The 23221-nt window shown below is 41.1% G+C and overlaps 1 protein-coding gene across 2 annotated transcripts in view; it reads right to left on the bottom strand.

Moving 5' to 3' along the window:
* Positions 1-23221, bottom strand: part of nphp4 (nephronophthisis 4) — a 222810-nt gene that overhangs the window by 168050 nt on the left and 31539 nt on the right. Inside the window, exons 3-6 of one of the 2 annotated variants that reach the window (XM_077224388.1) lie at positions 22828-22991; positions 21924-21988; positions 6003-6161; positions 1050-1186 (exon numbers count right to left, since the gene is read on the bottom strand). In XM_077224388.1, coding sequence (XP_077080503.1) covers positions 1050-1186; positions 6003-6161; positions 21924-21988; positions 22828-22991 — 525 coding nt within the window. The remainder of the gene's footprint in view (positions 1-1049; positions 1187-6002; positions 6162-21923; positions 21989-22827; positions 22992-23221) is intronic. The other variant, XM_077224389.1, reaches the window with a different exon arrangement.

Genomic DNA, 23221 nt, shown 5'->3' with positions numbered 1-23221 from the left:
TGGTCACCGGACATGCATTTCCGCTCATGTCGTGTAGTGTGGACGGAGATCTGGTTGCATCACACACATAAGGAGAATCTTCACAGATTTTCTTCTTTCAAATCTCAAACCTGCACAAACTACAAGATTTGAAAATCGCGGCGCATCACACTACAAGATATTCTTAAGATTATCATGCCAGATTTAGCACCTCACGTGATCTCAAGGGGAAGCGAATGTAAACAAAATGGATACCGTGTCGCGGCATTTTGCTGTAGACATTATATGAGGAGACACTATAAAGGCTGTCGTGTTGTTGCCACATTTCGACCAGCTGTTCCTTCATCTCCTTTATCCAACGGACCTGTACAGCTGCTTGTTGTTTCGCGATCGCCATTTCAAAAGTTCCATTACTTCCGTCTCCTTGTATACTTCTCTCATTGGCTATTGTGGAAGTACTGACGTAATCATCCCGATTTAAAATCCTAAATATCAAATATGTTTGACATTGCCGGGGCGGCAGATTGGGAGGTTTAAGATTTGATCTGTAAAACGCCTCACATTAAAAGATAATGGGCCGAACGTCAAAACCGACCGATGCCCTTGACGCCATTGTTTCTCTGATGTCAGGAAGGGTAAATCGAGTGATTTGTTTCAGTCATCCAAATACAACTCCCTTAATCTCATTACCCCTCCTATTAATGGAAACTTTAGATTCTTGAATAAATAAATAATTATGGGTGATGAAAATGTGTGCAAATAGGGAAGTTCTACAATGACAAAAGGAAACGTTTATGTTATGCTTGATTTACAATACTCCCAACTTCAGTCTGATTACAACAGTTGGTGCAACACATTTCTGCACAGATTATTTTATGGTCAAAATAGGACCTAATAAACCTTTACTTAGAACATGTGTACCTTAAAATACAAAAACAATCATTTAAAGATTGTACACACATGATATGACCCCTTTAAGATGAAGTCACATCATAACTTCTGTAAAAAAATATACTTACTGAATATACATTATTGAATTGCCTAAACGTTTGGTTGGAGTCATAGCTTACTGTATTCTGGCAGTCTCTGTTGAGCAGCTGGACCAGGTCAGATTCGAAGACCTCCACGGAGGGGAAGAGTGCCACACGTAGGCCCTCCAACACACACGCGAAGCTCTTCAACAGACGAGGCTTCCGCAGTGCATCTGCTACAACAGAGATGGAGTGAATATAACATTAACATTGTACTAATTTCCTGCATGCATAGCCAATTCCATCCAGCCATTTTATTATTTTCCTTTATATTTAATGGCTATTCATTTTTTACAACATTGCAGCAACAAAGGAATTAATTAGACATTAAAATTTAATTTATCAGCACACTTCAGGATGCCAAGATCCTCTTACTCATGGCAATCAATTCAAATATGAATAAAAAACAGAACAAGTGCATGGGATAACAAACTACTGAGCAATGCACAAGAGAGCTCAACGTGTTCCAGAAGTAGTGAAAAATCCATGGAGTGTAGGGCCAACGTAATGGAGCTCCATGTGGCCCAAATTCCTCTTCTGATTTAAAAAAGAATTAGGACCAATGATAATTTGTCATTTGGAGTATGTGTCTGGCTGCAGCACCACAGACACATTTCCTCCAGCTGAGATCTTTGGCTGGCCCCATTTCTGCTCTCAGTGGGGGGCTCGCTGACGAGCGTTTCTTTGTCTATTGAGAAATTCTCCTGCATATCCAAGCCATTTTTGTTTCTTTTGGTAAAAACAAAAATCTAGCTCATGTACCCACAGGGGTCTAAGCAACTCTATAACCGATTAAAAAATCATTTGAGTGATATGAAAATGGTCACATCCAAACACGCTCAACTTACGGCGAAGATAACTTGCTCTTTGAAAAAAACTCCTTCTTGATGTTTTATTTAGACATCTCAGAGAAATATGCCGAAAAATAAGAATGCAATAAAATAAACCCTTCACGTAGAGACAGGTTAAGTGAATCACCCTCCATAATTCATTTAAAGATAAACATTTGTTATACAGCATTAAACCCTAAGCTAACTGTGGTTCCTATAATTGGTGTGCATTCCCCAGTGAAAGTTGTCTATAAATCAGATTCTTCTTAGAAGTATTGGACTTAAATATTTACATGATACATGAGGATTCATTTCAAAGCTCAATGATTTTTGGAGAGAAATCTAACCTGGAATTTAGGAAGAATTTTTAACAACATTTTGTGAGGTAAACTTTACTTTTTTATGTTTTTGAAACAAGTCTTTTATGCTCACCAAAGCTACAAAAATATTTGATAAAAAAAACAGTAATATATTTGATTTAAAAAAAAAAGTAATATAGTGAAAATTTAATTTATTCCTATCAATGTTGAAAATAGTTGTTCTACTCAATTTTGTGGAAACCATAATAAAACATTTTCAGAATTCTTTGATGAATAAAACTAAAAAATTTATAAATAAAAAGATTTATTTGAAAAAAAAAAACATTTGTAACATTATAAGCCCCATTTTCACAGATGAGCCTTAAACCTAATCTATATCTTATAATATATCTTAAAATTGTTTTATCTCAAGATGCACACCAGTAATGTTTTTTCAAGGGCACGTTTATAAAAGCTACTTAAATGTCCTAATTGAACTACGGTCTAATCCTGTCTGTGAAACCAGGCCAGGCCTAAATGTCTTTACTGTCACCTTTGATCGATTTAATGCATCTTTACTGAATAAAAGTATATATATATATTTTTTTTTTAAATAAAATAAATAAAAGGTAAGTGCAAGAGAGGTGTATTTCTTTGTAATTTGTAATGAGAGGTGTAATTTAGTTGTATCATATATATGATACAACTAAATTACACCTCTCATTACAAATTACAAAGAAATACACCTCTCTTACACCTCTCTTATACACCTCTCTTATTATATATATATATATATATATATATATATATATGATACAACTAAATTACACCTCTCATTACAAATTACAAAGAAATACACCTCTCTTGCACTTACCTTTTATTTATTTTATTAAAAATATATATATATACACTTTTATTATATATATATACACTTTTATTATATATATATATATATATATATATATATATATATATATATATATATATATATATATATATATATATATATAAATGAATTTAATTCAAAAACAGTGCGTCTTAAACACTTTTTCAATATAATAAAAGCAAATAAAAATTCAAAATTCTTCTGACGCCATACAACTGCTTTGTGTGAGAAACAGACTGAAAAAGACATTGGGTTTTAAGCCATTACTTAAGTCAAGTGAGTTGAACATAAGTATTTGCTGGATATTTATTCATTTATATATTTTCTCACCAAGCAGAGCTCGGACCGATAACAAGATTTTAAGTGAACAACAACCTACATTTGGGTCTGTTTATCACAAAATGTTATCATATGGTGTGTGTGTGCATGCACGCGTGTGTGTGTAGATACACAGGTTGCTGTGGCAGCAGACAGCAGACCCGCTGGTTTGAATGAGTCACAACCAGGAGAGTTTCACTTTCACGGATCACTCAGCCATACACAAACACAGTCTATCACTGTTTAGCTTTAACACACTCACACACACACAGACTGCCACTATCAAAGCCAGGCCCGGAGAGCTCCGACGCACTCAGACATTTACTGTACACACAGTCTGTTACCTCAAACACACTGCACAATCACTCTACACTCAACCACACAAACCAAACCAGGCTTATCTGTACAGCAGCACTGAGGCCTGACAGCCAAACAAGTGCAGCATCGTCAGGACATTACAGCACACAAACACTCCACCACTGCAGAGGAAGATGGATGCGCTACCGAAGGTCTCATAGGAGAATTAAGGACATTTAATGCGCCTCTTAAACATCTCATGTTTGCTATTGTTTTCCTATTGTTTTCAAAGTTATGGGACCTCCTAACCAAACTCCTAGACCTAAATTAATTTACTTAAAATACCACCTGAGATTTTAAGTAACGCTAACCTTTCCATAAATACAATGTATTTCACAACTTCACATTTTTGCATTCTCAATCATTCTATTGTTATTTTTCGCAGCTTGAACTATACATCTTTAATGAGGTAGATAATAAATGTGTACATTCATGTGTATATTCACCTTTTATATTTTCTGAAGCCCAATTAAATAGTCCTGAAGTGTGACAAATGAATAAAAAAAAAAAGTAAAAATACACCATGAAGTCTTTCAGACTTCAAAAAGAAGACTTCTTTCAGAATGGCTAATTATTACCTATTGATAAAATAGCTAAATAATATATGTAATACTTTCCCACTGACTCTACTGTTACAGCCCAATTACATATTACAGATTTTTATTATGGCTGTCAGTAGGTAATAATTATTTCAAATTAATTATTGATGGTAATAAATATCAATATTAAATTAAATACTAAATAATTATTTTAACACTGCTCATCATATTTAATTAATCTGAACATCCCCTGGGAAACCCTCTTCTCTACAGAGCAACAGAACCTTTCTCAGGCATTAAGCATGTGTTACCCATACATTGATATATCGGTGGCGTCCCACCACAATATCAACATTGACCGCCACAAATAGATTTGTGCTTCCCGTTTATTAAATATATTTTCGGGCCGCCACAGTCTAGTTAAACTTCTTAATAACATAAGAAGTCTTTAATATCGTGTTTTGCACCACTGCTGTCAAACAAACTAAAATCGAAAGAGCAATAAGGCTCATGCTGTGTCTCAATTCACCTACTTATACTATGACCTAAAAGTATGTACTCTTTTTGTTAAGAAAAAGTAGATACTTTTGAGTGTGTAGCAAAAGAGTGCACAAGCTTTGGGGCATACTATATTCTTTGTTCAATTTGCACACTGAATATGGGTTGGAGTTGCACCAGATATATGAATTTAAATTTAAAAAGTACAAAAAATGCATGCCCCCAGACCCACCAAAGTTTTAAAATAATCCTGTGGGAAACACTGATGTCTGTTAACCTACACAAAACTGGTGGGTGTGTCACAAACCAGTGATGATCAATGTTGTGCTGAGACTAATGGGAAATTGAAGGTGGTTTTTCACTTAGATACAATTACAGCAATAAAATCAAGAGGCGGCTCGTGAAATTTGGCTTTTATAACACCCACTCAAGAAAAGTTTATAAGAATCATTATTAGACAGAATATATTGCTTTTGGATCTTGGAATGAACTGCTTCGAATCATGTCTTATTAACCGTATTAACAATCGGGGGAAAACATCTCTCTTTCTCTTCTTTCAGTCTGTGTGGAGGCCCAGGAGGATGCAGAATATAGCACTCACTGCATTTCAGATGCAGTTCAAAGAGAAACCTGCTCCAGAGGAATCCCATTCCTACATCTGCTCATCGGTTATAATGAGGGTGAGAGAGAGAGGGAGATAGAAATATCACTGTGGAATAAATCTCTAATTTCCTGCGTCGCTCTGCGGATCTAAACTGCGGTCGTGGGTCACGCTCCCTGTGAGATATTTGGAGTGCTAGAGGATTAGCGTGACATTTTGCTCAACTTCCAATCCCTTCTCCTCTGTGAAACCCACCACGGTTCATTAATACCGCTCATAAAGTCTGTCTTTACCCAGCCCTGAAAGCAGCTCAGAACAAAAAATCCAAAAAGAGGCGAGTCATGAGCACAGTGCTGCGAGTCGGAAAACTTGCGAAAAGGCTCAAATGCTTCGGCTTCAGAGTCTCATTTATGACCTGGTTTGGCATGAAGCGATTCTGATGATAATCAAGGGAATGTCCTGAGAAACGGGGAGTGCTCTTTCATGAGGCTTCTAGAGTTCCTTCTGCTGTCTCCATGGCAACACATTCTCTCATTACAGATGAGCAGTCATCAAATGCCATTTGATTGTTGTATAACTGTAGTGAACATCTAGCACATCTAGCCTTTTCTCTTTATTCTCATTCAAATGATAAACTGAAAAGGGGCATTGTGGATAAGCCTACCTGTGCCTGTGTCCGTGGAGAATACAACGCCAGGGATGCGGTCATGTCCAGACACTAGAATGTTTGGTGGGAGCAGGTGCATGATGGGAGTGAGAGCTGGGTGTGGCTGTATGGAGTAGAGCAGCTGAGAGCCCTCAATCACTGATAATACAGCATTCACTACAGAGAGAGAAAGAGAGTGTCATGATTACTGTTGAACTTCACAGGAATATGCCACAATTCTAGATTTTCATATCTTCTTAGAGTGCAAAACTCACCACCACAATGTAAAAGAGTTGCCAAGTGGCTCATAAGATGTTCTGGGTTTCGCTTAATGATTGCTAGGGTATTCTGGGTGGTTGCTAGGTGTTACTTACTGTAATAGATACAATCGGCAAAGCATCATAGAATAGTGAAATAAATCACTGTTGCCAGTTACTCATTAATTCCAACTGGAATTCATTCTAATTCACTCCAATTAGCCATTTAAAAAAATAAAACACGCAAAAAATGTTTTTATTAAAGTAAAAATGCATACTACAGTTTAAAGGTTTGGGGGTGGTAAGATTTTTTTCTTATCAAAGATATAGTAAAACAGTAATATTGTGAATTGTTATTAATATTTAAAATAACTGTTTTATGTTTTAACATATTTTAAAATGTAATTAATTCCAGTGATCGAAAAGCTACATTTTCAGCAGCCATTACTCCAGTCTTCAGTGTCACATTATCCTTAAGAAATCATTCTAATATGCTGAATTGGTACTCATTATTATCAATATTGAAAACAGTTGTGCTGGTTTTAGTTGAAACCGTGATAGATTCCTTGACGAACAGAAAGCTCAAAACGACAGTATTTATTTGAAATAAAAAATGTTTTACTGTCTTTACCGTCACATTTATTAAATTTAATGCACCCTTGCTAAATAAAGCAATTCATTTATTTACAAAAAAAATATCATAGTGACCCCAAACGTTTGATTTAAAAAATATTAATAAAAACAAATAAATATGCAATTATATAATTATTCATGTTAGAAATTTTAATTCAATCATCATTGGCAGGTGTGCTAAAAAGTAAAGTTTGGATTCTGATGTCATACCAGATGTCAAAGTAGTACCTATATGCTTTTTCCAGCCCCTCCTTCAGTGTTAGTTTATGGGAATTTATTGCCCAGTTTATCATACATCTTTTCAGCTAATAAGTCTAAAAAGTAATATCACGTCTCTCCACAAGCCACACGGTTCGAGGTATTTTCTATGTCTGTTGCTCAAACAGTGTAGGACAAATTACACACTTAAGTTAACGTCTAACCTCAAATATGAGCAATAATAATAATGGTGCTTGTCTTAGCAAGCACCACTAATATCTATAAACAGATCAAAAGCGGGATACTGTCAAAAACCACAGCACAGAAAAATCTAGATTTATATGATCCCAAGGTTTACACGTCATTGTTAAACCACTGTGTCCTATACTAAGAAAAACACCCCTGTCAAATCTGTGCTGTTGACTGCACCCAATGGAACTCACCATCATAAAATATTACAAAAAACGATTTTTATAGAAATGGGACAACATGCAAGGGCACAAGCGGAGAGTTTCATTTCATGCTAGAATCAACAACTATTTTCTATGCTAGCAATCTCCACTTTAATTTAATTTCACCACATTTTTTCCCACTCTACATTATATTGAGAATACTTTTACTGTCAGACACATTCACAGCAAAGGAAAAATATCCACATGAACCCCATTTGAGTTGCTAAATCTTATGTACTTTTAAAACAGGCACTTTATGTCTTATGTTCTCATGCAAAACAACACCAATGAGTGAAGTTAAAGCTTAGTAGAGGTGTTACGATATTCAAACCGAACCGAAAAACCGCGATACAGAACCCACGTTACGAATCGCGATTCTCTCATGGCGTACCGAACACGCCCCGCCCCGCCCCCTGCTACCCCGCCCAGCCCTGGTTCACTGGACCTCTCATGTCTTATGTGTACACAACGAAGTCAGTTTTGTAGCCTAACCACCATTAACACCATATAATAGCAAGCCCCATGTTGTGTTACTTTCGATAATAAGCAAGGTGTAGTCTTTCAAATTCTGTCTATTTGAACACGAAATTCAAACAATAAATGCCGTTTTGGCGCTCTTTGATGTGGCGTGACAGATCGCTGTACTAGCCCCTCATTTCTTCCTCAGTTACAAAATAAACATAAATGGACACCTGAAGGTATGTTGAAAGATACAGTATAAGGCATCACAACTCATGTAATAGCTCAATCAGTGTTTCAGCAGCGGAAAGACGTCAATAAAACAGCTTAGTTTTTCACATAGCATATATTTACCTCAGCAGGCAAGTCATCCAAATGAACTCTTGCACTAAATAAATGCACTACATTAGCCTATATTTTACATAACCTGTTAGATATCTTGATTATTTAATGTATGTTTAAAATATCATTCATGAAAATGACAGCAACTGTGTAAATTATTATATTTCAATAACAAATTAGAGTAAAATAAGTTGTGCAAAAACTACCTTATGTTCAGTTTACATGTTTTCATACAATGTGTTGGGTGTTAAAAAATAAAGCATCTGAATTTAGGCTAAAAGTCTAGGCTCTGTTGTTAACCTTAATGTTATAGTAATCTGCGGGCTCCTAGTTTACAGCATTAGGAGATTTTTTTTTTAATCCTTGCGTTTTAATCCGAAACGTTTAATTGTAATTTAATTAATTTAAAGAAAAAGACAATTTAAAAAAAAAGAAGCAATTTTAGCTTTCTAAACCCTATCCCACCGAACCGAAACCGAACCGAACCGAGACGTCAAAACCGTGGGAAGAACCGAACCTTCAGTTTTGTGTATCGTTACACCCCTAAAGCTTAGATATTGAAATCTCACAAAGGCAGTACACGTAAGAGAACTTATATAAAATCTAAATCAAATCAAAGTTTATTTATAAAGCAGCTTAAAAAACAGTGTGTACCAAAGTGCTGTACAATTTCAAACGGATTAGATGAAACATTAAAATACAAGGAAAGAAATAATACAATATAAAAATAAAAAATAATAGTTATAATACTAATATAAACATCAAATCAAAGCCTAAAGGTCCTTACAAAGTTGAAAAAGCCTTATTAATCAAATATATCTTAAGACGAGTTTTAAACATGTTTACAGAGGTAGAGGATCTGATAGACATTGGTAACCCCTTCCATAAGGCTTTTAGATGTGTCCACAAGGCCAAAGAAAAGTTTTCCACAACACAACTGGACATGGTTCCATATATTTTCAGATTTATTGCTTATGTGCTATTCTTTGTTGTGCACATCTGTGTGAAAGAAAGAGAAGGCTGGTGTGAAACCGCTGAAAGACAGGCCCACTCAAGCCAGTCTGCGTCATTACATTTCAGCAGAGCTCTCCATTTTTCATTAGGCCATTTATCCCAGACATGGATACACGCACGCACACATTACGCTCCATTACTTCAAAGCCATATTACACAGAACCGTGCATCACTGCCGCTCACTCGGAAAAACACCGGCTGGTTCTGAATGGAACAAACATGTGTGCGCACACCTATCTGACTTGAGGAAATGGATGTCGGTGACACCTGCATACACCTGGAGCCAGGTGACACCACACATATTTTCATTCACATACCAAACGAGCAGGTCACGACGGAATATGCTGACTTATTTTGGATTTTCTGTCGATTTTGGGGGAGGGAAATCTGTGCGATGGATTTAAAATGTACTAAACATTACCAGACAAACTCCAAAAAGCAAGAAAAGGAAAGACGAAGAAAAAAGACATCCTTCTAAAGGCCCACACACATTCTGGAACAATGCCATTGCACGAGAGCAAGCACAGTAACTTTATCAGACAAACTCATTTTAATTGGTCACAATCGCACTTTGCTTACTCTGTGCCACTGTGCAAATCACTGAGCTGCAGTATGTCATTCTGTTCACTCTCAATAACGGCTCTGAGTGCAGCTTGCCTAATGATTAAGGATCAGGGTTTTTAAAGGAAAGGTTACAGGTTCAATCACAAGTAGGGTGACAAAATTGCTGAGATTACTTATCTAATGGACCAATCTGTACAATTATAGTACAACAAATTGGATTAAAAAACATCCACTTAGTAGCAAATAAGCATGCTGTTCTAATGATTACGTATTAGCAGGCCCAAAAAGAATCAGCCCACATTTTCTATTCTCTACACTGATTTTGGTGGACAACCTGAATGATGTGTGATGGAAGCCCCAATCTGTTAACAGATTTAGTGTGGGCCGGCATATTTCTTGCCTGTGTAGCAAAGTTAATCATCTGCTGCTTTATTATGCAGCACTATGCATTTTAAAAATATGTGTGCATTTTCCTGTTTCACTATATCTGTATAAAAGAGATACCTGCTAAGGTGTAATATTACTGCAATTACACTACTGTTCAAAAGTTTGGGGTCGGTAAGTTTATGAAAGAAGTTTCTTATGCGCACCAAGGTTGATAAAAAAAAAAAAGAGTAATATTGTGTAATATTTCATTATATTTTGAAATGTCATTTGTTGAATAGAAAGTTCAAAAGAACAGCATTTGAAAAATAAATCTTGTGGAAAATTACGAATGTCTGATCAATCTTAAAAGTATTCATTTCTTTGAAAAAAAACATATTCCTGAAAGGAAGTTTGTGTATTTTTTTTTATTTTTTATTTTAATAACATAAAAAGCAGAGTTTCTCTCGTACTGCGTAATATCTTACGCTATGGGGAAAACCTCTTTTCCACGAGATATTGAAGCCAAAAATTATCCTTTAATTTTGATTAATGTAAAACGCTGTGCGGCAGCGTGCAGACATAGGCAAGACGGCTCGCGCGCCTATTGGCTGCCCTGCGGCCACAGCAGCAAGCCTATCGAGAGAGGCCCTGCGTGACGTGACGTCCAATGGGGGTACTTCGCGCCCATTTCGTCGCGTCCCGCCAGAATAGGCGTGGCCTTGGCCTATAAATACGCTCGACAGGCTGATACAAACTGATTTTCAACTCTTCAGCGAAGCACTACTGCATCGCTGGATCCGGAGTGAGAAGCCGCGCCGTCTGATTGTAAGCCTTCTGCGGGACGAGCCTTCGAGCCTGAAGTCGCTGGCCTGCACCTCGCCGCCTTCAGCCGCCGTACCTGCTACGCTTTCCGGCGTTCATATCCTTTTCACTGCTGAGTGTGTGTTCGCCGCTGCGACTCACACTCTATCTCTGTTTTCTATCTGTTCTAAAAGAGCAAGCGTCTTTTTAAAGATGCAAAGATCCTGCGGCTCGTGCCGAGCCACACTCAGCGACGGGGACCGTCATGTCATCTGCGCTTCCTGCCTGGGTGAGGATCATGCGGCTCTCGCTCTCGTCGAAGGCGGATGCCCTCATTGCGAGCTAAAGCCTATGGTGACTCTGAGGACTCGCCTGGCATCCTTCTCAGAGCCTGCACTTCAACCCGCTGTGACGCCGCGCCGTAAAAAGCGCCGCGCTCAGCGCGTTCCCGAGCCCTCTCCTGCCCGCCTAAGCTCGCCGGTTCGCTTGCTAGCTTCGCCGGCATCGCTCGAGTCACTCACCGATGGACAGCGGCCGCCGTCTGCCACCGCTTCCGCCATTGAGATCGACGAAACAGCCGAGGCTTGTTCTATCCTGGCGTCGGACAGCGAAGATTGGGCGAGCTCTGTGGACCTCCCCTCCGCTGTTCGCGAGCCTTCCGGGAAAAGAGCGGGCATTGAGTCTGAGTTGATGCGTCTGCTCTCTCAAGCCGTCGACAACCTCGGCCTCGACTGGGAGGCGCCCGCGCAACCCCCGCGCAACCGACTGGATGGATGTTTCCTCAAGAAGGACCACGCCCCATCACAGTCCAGACCCGCGCCTTTTCTTCCTGAGCTTCACGAAGAAGTCGCGAGGTCTTGGAACGCCCCCTTCTCGGCCAGAATGCGTACATCTGTCTCTGCTGCATTCTCCACTGTAGACGGTGCGAAAGACAGAGGGTACCTTTCTCTTCCTCCTGTGGAAGCAGCGGTAGCATCACATCTCTGCCCGCCCTCTGCTGGACGGCGAGCACAGACGGTGTTGCCATCTAAAGCCTGCCGAGTGACGTCAGCCATGCACGGTCGCGCTTACACCGCCGCCGGGCAAGCTGTGTCGGCGCTACACACAATGGCCATCCTGCAGATCTTCCAGGCCGACCTTCTCCGAAAAATGGACGAGGAAGGCGTGGGATCGATCAGCGTTGCGGATTTAAGGAGCGCTACAGACCTGGCTCTTCGCGCCGCTAAATCTGCTGCACAGGCCGTTGGGCGGAACATGGCCTCTCTCACCGTGGCTGAGAGACACCTATGGCTAACGCTGTCTGAAATGACGGATTCGGAGCGCTCTGTGTTTCTCGACGCGCCCATTTCGCCAGTGGGCCTCTTCGGATCTGCCGTCAAAGATTTCGCGGACAGATTCCAGGAGGTTCAGAAGACATCGCAGGCTATGAAGCACTTCCTCCCGAAGCGCTCTAGCTCCGCAGCAGGTCGCTCGAAACAGCCGTCTGCCCGCAGCTCACAGCCACAGCCTGCACCACCGGCCGCCGCTTCTCAGCGCCGCCAGGCCCGAGAACAGAGACCGCGCTCTCGCTCTGCTGGACGCCGCCCCCCTCAGCGCGGGCCCCGGCCGAGGATTGAGATCAAGCCCGAGGTCTCAAAGCCTTCCTAGCCATCCTAGGAAAGCGACGGTGTTCAAATCTCGCTGCGGCCGGATTTTCACCGAAACATTTCGCTCGTCCAGTTCCATGCGATGTGACTGTTCCAGTGTATTTAGCAGTCAACAAGTCGGTTCATTTGCCCGCTTGCCTGCACACAACAGCCGTTTTTACGGCTACCCAGATAAATCCAATAAAGAGTGTATTTTCTGGTGTCCCGGCCATAGCCGATGGTGTTATGAGTGTTGTAAGAATGCCCACGTCACAGTGCCCATTCCCACACACAGACACAGCCCGCCACAGTTCAGGGCTAGCACAAATAAAATCGACTCATGTCGATTGTGCAAACGTAGTGAATGTGCCCACGACACAGTGCCCACAAACACTACACAGTGCGTGTCCCACGGTTTCTGTAAAAACGAAACCAACACATATTCAGTCAGCGCAAGCCGACGGTGTTTTCAGTGCAGTAAATGTGCCCGCTGTCCCGCGCCCACATTCACTCACAGACACGCTGAACCCTACGGGGCTTGTCCCGCTCGTTCTCTCTCCACAATGTGTCATAGAGAAAGCGAGTGCGAACAGCCTGCCCGCCGTGATCGGCGCGCCCCCCGCCTCGCGCACTCTAAACGCAGTGTTCATGTCTCAGCACACCGAAGCTCTGCAGCCGCCGCTGTGCCGCGGCCAGAGCCCGGATATCATTCTGCCTCTAGCTATCCACGCGAATGCATGGGCAATGCTTCCCGGGGTATCAGAATGGGTGTTGAACACTATAAAGAGAGGCTATTCGCTACAGTTCGCTCGACGTCCCCGCCGTTGCACGGCGCGTGTCGAAACCACGGTGGACAACGAAGTATCTCATCTACTTCGAACCGAAATAGCGAAACTACTGAGCAAAGGGGCCATAGAACCTTTATCTCAGGCTCAGAGCGAAGGGGGTGTATACAGCAGATATTTTCTGGTACCGAAAAAAGACGGGGGTCTCAGACCCATTCTAGATCTGCGACAATTGAACAAAGCGCTTCTGAAACGCAAGTTCAAAATGCTGACAACCAGCAAAATCCTCGCGCACGTGCGCCAGGGAGACTGGTTCATGTCAATAGATCTGAAAGACGCCTATTTCCAAATACAGATTGCGTCACGTCACAGGCGATTCTTGAGATTCGCCTTCGAGGGCCAGGCATATCAATACACAGTCCTACCGTTCGGCCTGTCTCCAGCACCCCGTATATTCACGAAGTGCATGGACGCGGCTCTCGCACCCCTGAGACTTCAGGGCATGCGAGTTTTGAACTACTTGGACGACTGGTTGATTCTAGCTCGATCACGATCAGAGCTCATAGAACACAAGACCGCATTACTCGAGCATCTCGAGAATTTGGGTCTCACAGTCAATTGGGCGAAGAGTTCGCTGTCTCCCAGCCAGGAAATCTCCTTCCTGGGAACAGTGATGGACTCCCTGTCTATGACAGCACGTCTGTCGCCGGAGCGAGGACTGAACATTCAGCGCGCCGTGAAATCCTTCCGCCGCGGCTCTATAGTCCAGCTCAAACGGTTTCAGAAAATGCTGGGCCTTATGGCCTCAGCATCTTCAGTACTTCAGCTGGGCCTGCTTCGCATGCGCCCACTGCAGTTATGGCTGAAAGCACGAGTTCCGCCCGGGGCTTGGGCCGCTGGTCTGTTTCGCCTCAGGGTCGACAGGAAATGCGTCTCGGCTCTGAAACCTTGGAAAAAAGCCGACTGGTACCAGTCAGGCGTGAGTCTGGGGACTCCCTCGAGTGTGATGGTGGTGTCCACGGACGCCTCCACCTCGGGGTGGGGAGCACTGCTCGAGGGCAGACCGTTCTTTGGCCAGTGGTCAGAACGGGAGAAGCTCCTACACATAAACTGTCTAGAAATGCTGGCAGTAGACAACGCGCTAAGGCGTTTTTGTCCCCAGATAAAAGGCCGCCACGTCTTAGTCCGGTCGGACAACATGTCAGTGGTGGCATACATAAATCACCAGGGCGGCACCAGGTCCCGAAGCCTTTACAGGCTGACGAAACGCCTCCTGGGCTGGGCTCAGCACAACCTGCTTTCACTGAAAGCAGCGCATGTGCCTGGTCACCTGAATCTGGGACCAGACAGACTGTCCAGAAACAATGTCCCAGCAGGGGAATGGTCGCTGCACCCGCAGACGATCCAACTGCTGTGGGAGACATTCGGCAGAGCGCAGGTGGACCTGTTCGCGTCCCAGGAAAACGCTCACTGTCCGGACTTTTTCTCCAAGAGCAGGGACGCGCTGGCCCACGTATGGCCCCGACGCCCCCTCTATGCTTTTCCCCCCGTTTCGCTCCTGCCCCAAGTGCTGGAACGAATCAGGGAAAATGGATGCCCAGTGCTGCTCGTGGCTCCGCTATGGACGAACCAAACCTGGTTCCCAGTCCTGATGCAGCTGGCCAGCACTGCCCCGTGGCCGATACCGGTGAGGAGAGACCTCCTCTCTCAGGCAAAGGGCTCGATTTGGCATCCTCGCCCGGAGTTATGGTCCCTACATGTGTGGGCCATCAACGGGTACCCGCTAACCTCCCGGAGGGAGTGTTAAACACGATCACGCAGGCTAGGGCCCCGTCTACTAGACGGCTCTACTCCTCGAAATGGTCAGTGTTCTCTACCTGGTGTCAAGCTCAGGGCTTTACACCCGTAGACTGCGGGGTTACGGAAGTGCTCTCCTTCCTTCAGGAGCTGCTGGATAAGGGTAGAACCCCGTCCACGCTCAAAGTATACGTGGCGGCCATAGCGGCGTTTGCAAAACCGACGTCTGGCCAGTCACTGGGGAAGAACGACCTTGTCGTGCGATTCCTCAGGGGAGCGCGGAGGCTGAATCCTTCCAGACCTCCCTCAGTCCCTATGTGGGACCTTTCTACGGTTCTGGAAGCCCTGAAAGGTGCCCCATTCGAGCCAATCCATTTGTCAGACATGAAGCACCTGTCTTTCAAAACGGTATTTCTTGTGGCTCTTGCTTCAATGAAGCGCGTGGGGGACTTGCAAGCGCTTTCAGTAAGCGCGTCCTGTATTGAGTTTGGGCCTAATGACTCAAAAGTCATACTCAAACCAAGGCACGGGTACGTGCCAAAATCCCTCAACACACCGTTCAGGGCCCAGGTTATTTCCCTGTGCGCCCTCCCGGTGAACAATGAGGAAGCGGATGCTAATCTCCTTTGCCCCGTCAGGGTGCTGAGAGCTTATGTGTCCCGCTCGTCTGTCTTCAGGCAGACCGAGCAGCTCTTTGTTTTGTTTGGCGGACGCTCCAAGGGACTGGCCGCATCAAAACAGAGCCTATCCAGATGGATAGTCGATGCCATAGCGCTGGCTTACACCTCTAAGGGCCTGCAGTGTCCTTTGGGTGTCAGAGCGCACTCCACGAGAGGCGTGGCCTCTTCGTGGGCGTGGTCTAGTGGGATTTCCTTGCATGATATCTGTATGGCGGCAGGCTGGGCCTCGCCGTCTACATTTATAAGGTTCTATAACCTAGAAGTTCCCGCCTTACAGGCCAAGCTGCTGTCGGTCTAGAATTCAGTACTATCTGTCCCGCTGCGCCGGCGCAAAATGCTGAGTTTTGATTGAGTATCACTCACTGATCGATGGAACACCTCCATGGGTGTTGAATGGCCCGTATTTTTGCCCAGTTCAGGCTGAACGCGTTCACCCTGTCTGCGGGATATATTGTTGACATAACTAGCTCCTATGGGATGCTATTACGTGGGGAATGATGCTGGTAGCCTCTCTTCTCCGACTCTCTGTGAGTCTACGGTGATTATGCACTATATGAGCCCCGGGCTACTGCCCTTGGGACTTTGGTGTCGGATCCCAGTACGCACGGCGTCTTACATTGTGTTCCCCATAGCGTAAGATATTACGCAGTACGAGAGATACTCTCGTAAGAGAACGTACTCGGTTACTAACGTAACCTCGGTTCTCTCTAGAGAGGGAACGAGTACTGCGTATCTTGCCGTGCATACAACAGCGCTGGTTCGCTTCAACGTTGAAAACCAGTTTGTATCAGCCTGTCGAGCGTATTTATAGGCCAAGGCCACGCCTATTCTGGCGGGACGCGACGAAATGGGCGCGAAGTACCCCCATTGGACGTCACGTCACGCAGGGCCTCTCTCGATAGGCTTGCTGCTGTGGCCGCAGGGCAGCCAATAGGCGCGCGAGCCGTCTTGCCTATGTCTGCACGCTGCCGCACAGCGTTTTACATTAATCAAAATTAAAGGATAATTTTTGGCTTCAATATCTCGTGGAAAAGAGGTTTTCCCCATAGCGTAAGATATTACGCAGTACTCGTTCCCTCTCTAGAGAGAACCGAGGTTACGTTAGTAACCGAGTACGTTTTTTGGGGGGGGTTCTTTTTTTGGAGAAAGTGATCAGGACACATCGCAGTGTAGATTCAAACTTGTATCTCCATATAGGCTCAACATGTGTGAAGCATACGCACACGCCACTAGGCCACTGCTTCAAAAACAGTACTATAATTGTTAACATTAAAATATAAAATAGCAATCAGTGTACCAGAACCTTCAGCTTTCTGTCCACCAGCTTTGTCACTGATTCCCAGTGAATACTTCATAATTAAACCTATAATTTAACAATTCATTTTACATTACCTGTTTTTTTGGCCTTTCGAGGTTATTTTGCATTTCTTTCATGGGTGAAAGGACAGCAGATGTAACAACATCAACATGGCTTTGCATCTATTTGCCTATATTCTGAAGGAGTGTCAAAATCAGCCATCTACAAACACTGAAGTGTGTCAAAATAGGCATTCTAATCTTCTGAGATGAAAAACTGCTCATTCATTCTCACAGCTCTCCGTGTCTCTCTTCTACTCACACACACAAACACATGCGCCAGACAAACACATCAAATAAAGCACAGATTTCAATGAGCCAGAATTATTAGGCTTTGCCAGTGCTGTTTACACGTCCTTTATGCCATTAGTTCTCAACTTGTGGGTTGTCATCCCAAAATGTTCTTCTGCAAAAAGCAGGAGAAAATCAATGCAGGATAGAAAAACATTTTTTTACCAACCATGCAAATAATTGAAAATTTAAGTATAGCAAAATAAATGTCTTTTTTTGGGGACATCACAGGTCGAGCATCCAATCAAAATCTGTCAAACGGTAGAAACATGTTAAATTAGGGAAACATGGGTAGGTTATATGGAATGCCCTCATCCTAGAAAAACTTCAAAACTATACATGGTAAAAGAAAATATCTTGAATTCTCCCATGGTTCTTCCTAATCATCTGTTAAGGGTTTTTTCCAAGTTCGTGTGGTTAATTTGGCTTGTCAACTATTCTTTGTAAAGCTGCTTCGAATAAATTTGTATTGTGAAAAGTTTAAAGCAATTCAAACTGAACTGAACTAAACTAAACTAAACTGAATTACATTTATTTGAAGGCAACCAAAATAACCTGAATTCATTTTAATTAATGAAAACAGATTAATAATTAAACTGAGGTAAACTCAAATTAAACCAAAACAGACTTATTTGAATCAAATTAGAATTGAACTAATTTTATTCTAAATTAATTGAGTTCAATTGACGAACTGAACTGAGCCAAATAAAATGAAAATCAAGTTTATTAAGTTTAATTTGAATCAAGTTTTAAGTTGAATCTAAGTTGAAGTTTAAATCAAATCAAAATTAATCAAATGGAACTGGATTCCAAACTTAAAACTGAATCGATAAAACAGATTTGAATTAAATAATATCAAACTAAATTGATTTAACTCTTTGGGGTCGCCGATCACGCCGGCGTGATCAAGTTACATGACCAGTTTAACTCTTCGGGGTCGCCGATCACGCCGGCGTGATCAAGTTACATGACCAGTTTAAGACGTTGAAGCATAAAAACAAAGTCACGTTGAGCGCTGCCGTCCACTTCTGTCGAAAGTGCTGGCTTGAAATTCTATGTTACTTTTTGTTTTGTGTTGATAGACCGTAAAAGAACGCCAGATGTGATGCGACAGGCGTTGCATTTATTCTAATAACTTCGTCGTTTTTTGTCATAAAACAAAACGGAGAAAAATGTGTGAATCTGCTGACTCTGCTCTTCAGGATGCACGTTTTAGGGAATGGAGGAGGAGCCAACTGAGCAAAGAAGCGAAATTGAAAGGCAGAGGATTTACGGAGTTGACAAAGAGAGACATATATACGGTTATATATATCATGTATAGAGAGATATTATTGCTAGTTTTTGGAAGAGTTTGAGTAGATTCTGAGAGTAGTTTAGGAGTAGTGTAGATAGTTTAGGTAGTTTAGGAGTAGTTTAGGTAGTTTAGGAGTAGATTTAGATAAACTGTTTTGAGGAGTGGCACAGAGAAAAAATAAAATTAAATAAAAAACACCTGATGTTTGTTGTAAATACTTGTATGTATAGTTTGATTTTGTTTTAATTTTACCTTTTGTATGGTATATTTGCACTATTGAGGAACCCCTCTTACTCAAGGAATGAAAGCCCTGTAATTTAGCTATCTGTGTAATTGTACATGAAGTGTTTTGTAGAGTTTCTAAGCAAAAAAGTAAAGAAAAAACGCCTATTGCCACACCTCCTTTTTGTGATATATATAGTTTCATTTCATCTCAATTTTACATTTTTTATTTTGTATTTGCACTATTTGGTAACCCTCATACTCTGGGAATGCAAGGCCTTAAATATAGCTCTCTGAATAATTGTGTGCACAACATTTTTTAAAAAGTGGCTGAGCTAAAAAAGAAAGAAAAAAAGCCTATGGCTACACCCGCTCTTTTTTTTGTAAATCATATTTTTTTTGTATATAGCTTGATTATATCTGAATTGTGCCTGTATATGTTGACATTTACAACTTGTGTTTACATTTGAAACCTTTTATTGAGCATGCTTGTGTTTTTTGTAGTAGAAAAGAAAATCATTTTTCTATTCGGATTTTGTGTTTTTTGTGTGATTTTGGGTCCAGTATGTTGACACAGTACATCAAAGTGAAAAACTAATTGTCTGGTCATATAGGTGATGTTGTGCTGGAAAAAATAATACCAAACATTGGTATGGTAAACATTTGTTTATGTGGCAAAATAAAAAAATAAAAAAAGCACTCAAAAACGGCCAAAATAGCCCAAGACTCTGAAGGGTTAAACAGAACTGAACTGGGTCATCGTGTGATGTTTAACGTAAAATCTGCATCCTGAGTTGATAAAACCAGTTGATAAGCACTGCCCTCATCCTCCCACTTTCCCAATGTTTCTCCACCATCCAGACGGTGGCATCAGTGGCATTAATGAGCACAGAATGGCTGGATGTCTGTGCACTGATGTATAAGTCATATGGGAAAATGATGCACCTATGTTTGTGAGTGTTTGACAGCAAGTTTGGGTGTGATCTGAGAGGCCCTAGGAGGTTCAGACTCTCAGAGAGACAGCAGGGCATCTCCTCCCTCCAGCATGCAGAGGCATAATTGAGACAGAATGGCAGGTAGCACAGAAACACAGCTAGAAGGAGAGGCTGGATTCAGAGAGAATTTTAGATCAGCGCTGCTCCCTCTACACTTCAACAGCTGGACACCCTGCAGATACACCACATCCATGAGTCACTGTCATATATGGTGCGCTCAGTTTCTAGATTAACACATCTACAAAGCAAGCAGTATGATGGGACAACAACAAATCTACATCACTCCCGTTATAAACAACATTTCTTGGTTTAGTTTTGTCATTCGTGATAATAGAAACACCATTGTTTAAGCCAGTGGTTCTCAAAGTGTGGGGCGATCAGCAGAAAAAGAAAAAAGAAAACAGCCGTTTCAACAGCGGTTGGTGCTCTACCTTTATAAAGTGGCACCTAATGCCAATTTCTCTGAATTGTTCTCCCTCAGACGGTTGACTTGCCTTTAAAGGTTGAAATGGGGGCGTGACCAAAAAGGTTTGAGAACCACTAGTTTAAGGCAAATATCTGAATGAAAAAAAATTCTGATTATTCCTGATTTTCTTTGATTTCTTTCAACCAATATCTTATTCAATTATTTGTTGTGAAAAAGATTGTATTGAATGCATACTTTAGTGTACTTCAAATTTTAATACTACATTAAAACAATATATACAAATATATATATATATATACATTAAAGAACATTCCGCAATTAACACTACTTTTTCAATCTGTTTCAAGAATCTCTTCAATTATTTATAGGTGAGTCCCAACTATTTTCTTAAATTTGCACATTTAAGATTCTCCTCAAACAGAAGCAGCCTGTTCACCTTTTAGTGTCAGAAAAGACAGGAAAATAAGATCTGAAACGTCATGATGGAGATTGTTTGCTTAGAACAGCACTGCAAAAAAAAGTGGAAACAAATCTAAATGGGGAAAGTCAAGGCAAACTGACAGGTTAAATATTGAAAGCATTTGAAAAATGAGGCAAATGCACACACATGCAAATAGTTTCTCATCACTAGCGTCAGAAAGCATAAAGTGCTATTTATCAACTATTTATTACTAAGCTCTTGCTGTTGTCTCTAGCTCACTTTGACTCCTTTGAGACCATAAGTTGAATATGTTATCTTGTGTCAATTTTCACTACATGCGCTTTCCCAGAAATAGGGCCAGTTCAGTCAAGCCTTCAAATACCTGCTGTGCTGCTGGGGTAATCTCGTCAATGAAACATCCATCTACTGTAACAAACTAAAAAACTCACGAAGAACTGCCTAGAAGAAAACTGAGAATGATCTCATCTTTTAAAAACCACATTCATACTGACTGATCTAAGTCAACCTGAAACAAATCAGCAATGTGATGCATTTGGGTATGACAGGTTATTCAATGAGGGAAAAAAATTAGAGACTTAATTGGATTACTACAATAGGGCATTAGATATGAGAACAGTCACGCTTGAATTCCTCCCAAAATGCCTCTAGTACCGATTTTTGAGTCTTTTTGACTAGAACATGGAGACAGAAGGATTGGCCATGGTGTCACTTTTTCTTCCCCCAAATATATCGTCAATTACTCTTATTGCCATAAATCTGAATACATCGACTTAATGTTTATGAAATTTATGGCATTGAATTGTAAAAAATAATTCGGGTCTATTTTGATTTCATCTGGATAAACTTTGACTGAATCCACTATTCATATAGCAGAACTGAGGTGCTAACAGTGTGGACTGTGAACTATTGACTGAATGTGAAGCTCAGGGTTGCACTCACACTGCAGAGGGTCTTTCAGCGTTGGGTGAAGGAGGGCTCTGGGGGTTCCGTTGAAAAGACTCAACCTGAGAAAAACATGGTGGTTAAAAGTGAAAATAATAAATAAGTCAAAATACTTGAAAATGCATAAATGTTGATTATGTTATGGACCGAATATATGTTTGGGGTCAGTATGATTTTTCATTTTATTAAATAAATACATTATTTTATTCAGCAAGGTTGTATTAAATTGTTCAAAATAATCAAATATTAAGCAGCACAAGTTTTCAACTGTCATAATTATTAAGAAATGTTTCTTGCGCACCAAAACAGAATTTTACAACTAATTTAAAAAATATTATGTAATAATTAATGATGACTGATGATGATTGAAAATCATTTTGCGATCATTTTAAAATACATTTAAAGAAAAAAAAACATTTATTTTAATTTGTAATATTACTTTTTTTATCATTTTGATCAAATAAATAGAGCCTTGGTGCACATAAGAGATTTCTTTTAAAAACATAAAATAAAATAAAAATACTGTATAAAGCACTGACTTTTTTTAAAGATTTCAAACATGTGAAAGGAAAGGAATGTGTTTGGCAGCATGAATTTAAATAAGGCATAAAGACCCTTCCAACTCATTTCAGAAGTCCAACACACTCCGGTGTTGTACGGAAATGTTTCATTTTTTCTGTATGACACTGAGAATATGAAATTACAGACTCATTAAAAGAGGCCCACGTTTCTTCTGCTGAATAGTAGGACAATTATTATAAAATCACTTTATTCACTCATTACAGGTTTCAGGATTTCATGACTGTGCTTTGCAGTCTAAAGGAATCTAAAGGAGTGTCATTTTTCTGATTCTTGGAAATGCCCTGGAAATTCTGCACCGCTCTGAGATGTTAACTGTTACCTGCCCTCTCCCTGAGAGATGCTGGAGTCTGCACGACCTGTGAAGAGCTGGAGGAGTCCAAACCCTGACCCCACTGCATCCTGGGAACCGTCTGCCCTGGTACACACCAACTCCACCACTGCCACCACAGTGTTCAAACACAGGGAAGTGTGGAAGTAAACCACCTAGAAAGAAAAAATAGACAAGATTTTATGTTGTTTGCTCATGCAAAATTAATTCAAATTTATTTGTATTGCACTTTTCAAAATACACGTTTGGTATGCCATGAGAGTATCGCGGTACTTTAGTGTGTAGTGTATCAGGTTTTTTCAGTTCAGTTTGAAAATTGTTACACCCCTAGCACGTACTGTAGAATAAAATGCAACCAAAATATTAAACAGCGCAAATGTTTTGA

This window comes from Siphateles boraxobius, unplaced genomic scaffold, assembly GCF_051911475.1.
Source record: "Siphateles boraxobius isolate OS27281-9 unplaced genomic scaffold, OSU_SipBor_1 9, whole genome shotgun sequence".
NCBI lineage: Eukaryota > Metazoa > Chordata > Actinopteri > Cypriniformes > Leuciscidae > Siphateles > Siphateles boraxobius.
The sequence above is the reverse complement of the archived record's forward strand: the minus strand, read 5'-3'. Positions and strand labels throughout refer to the sequence as shown.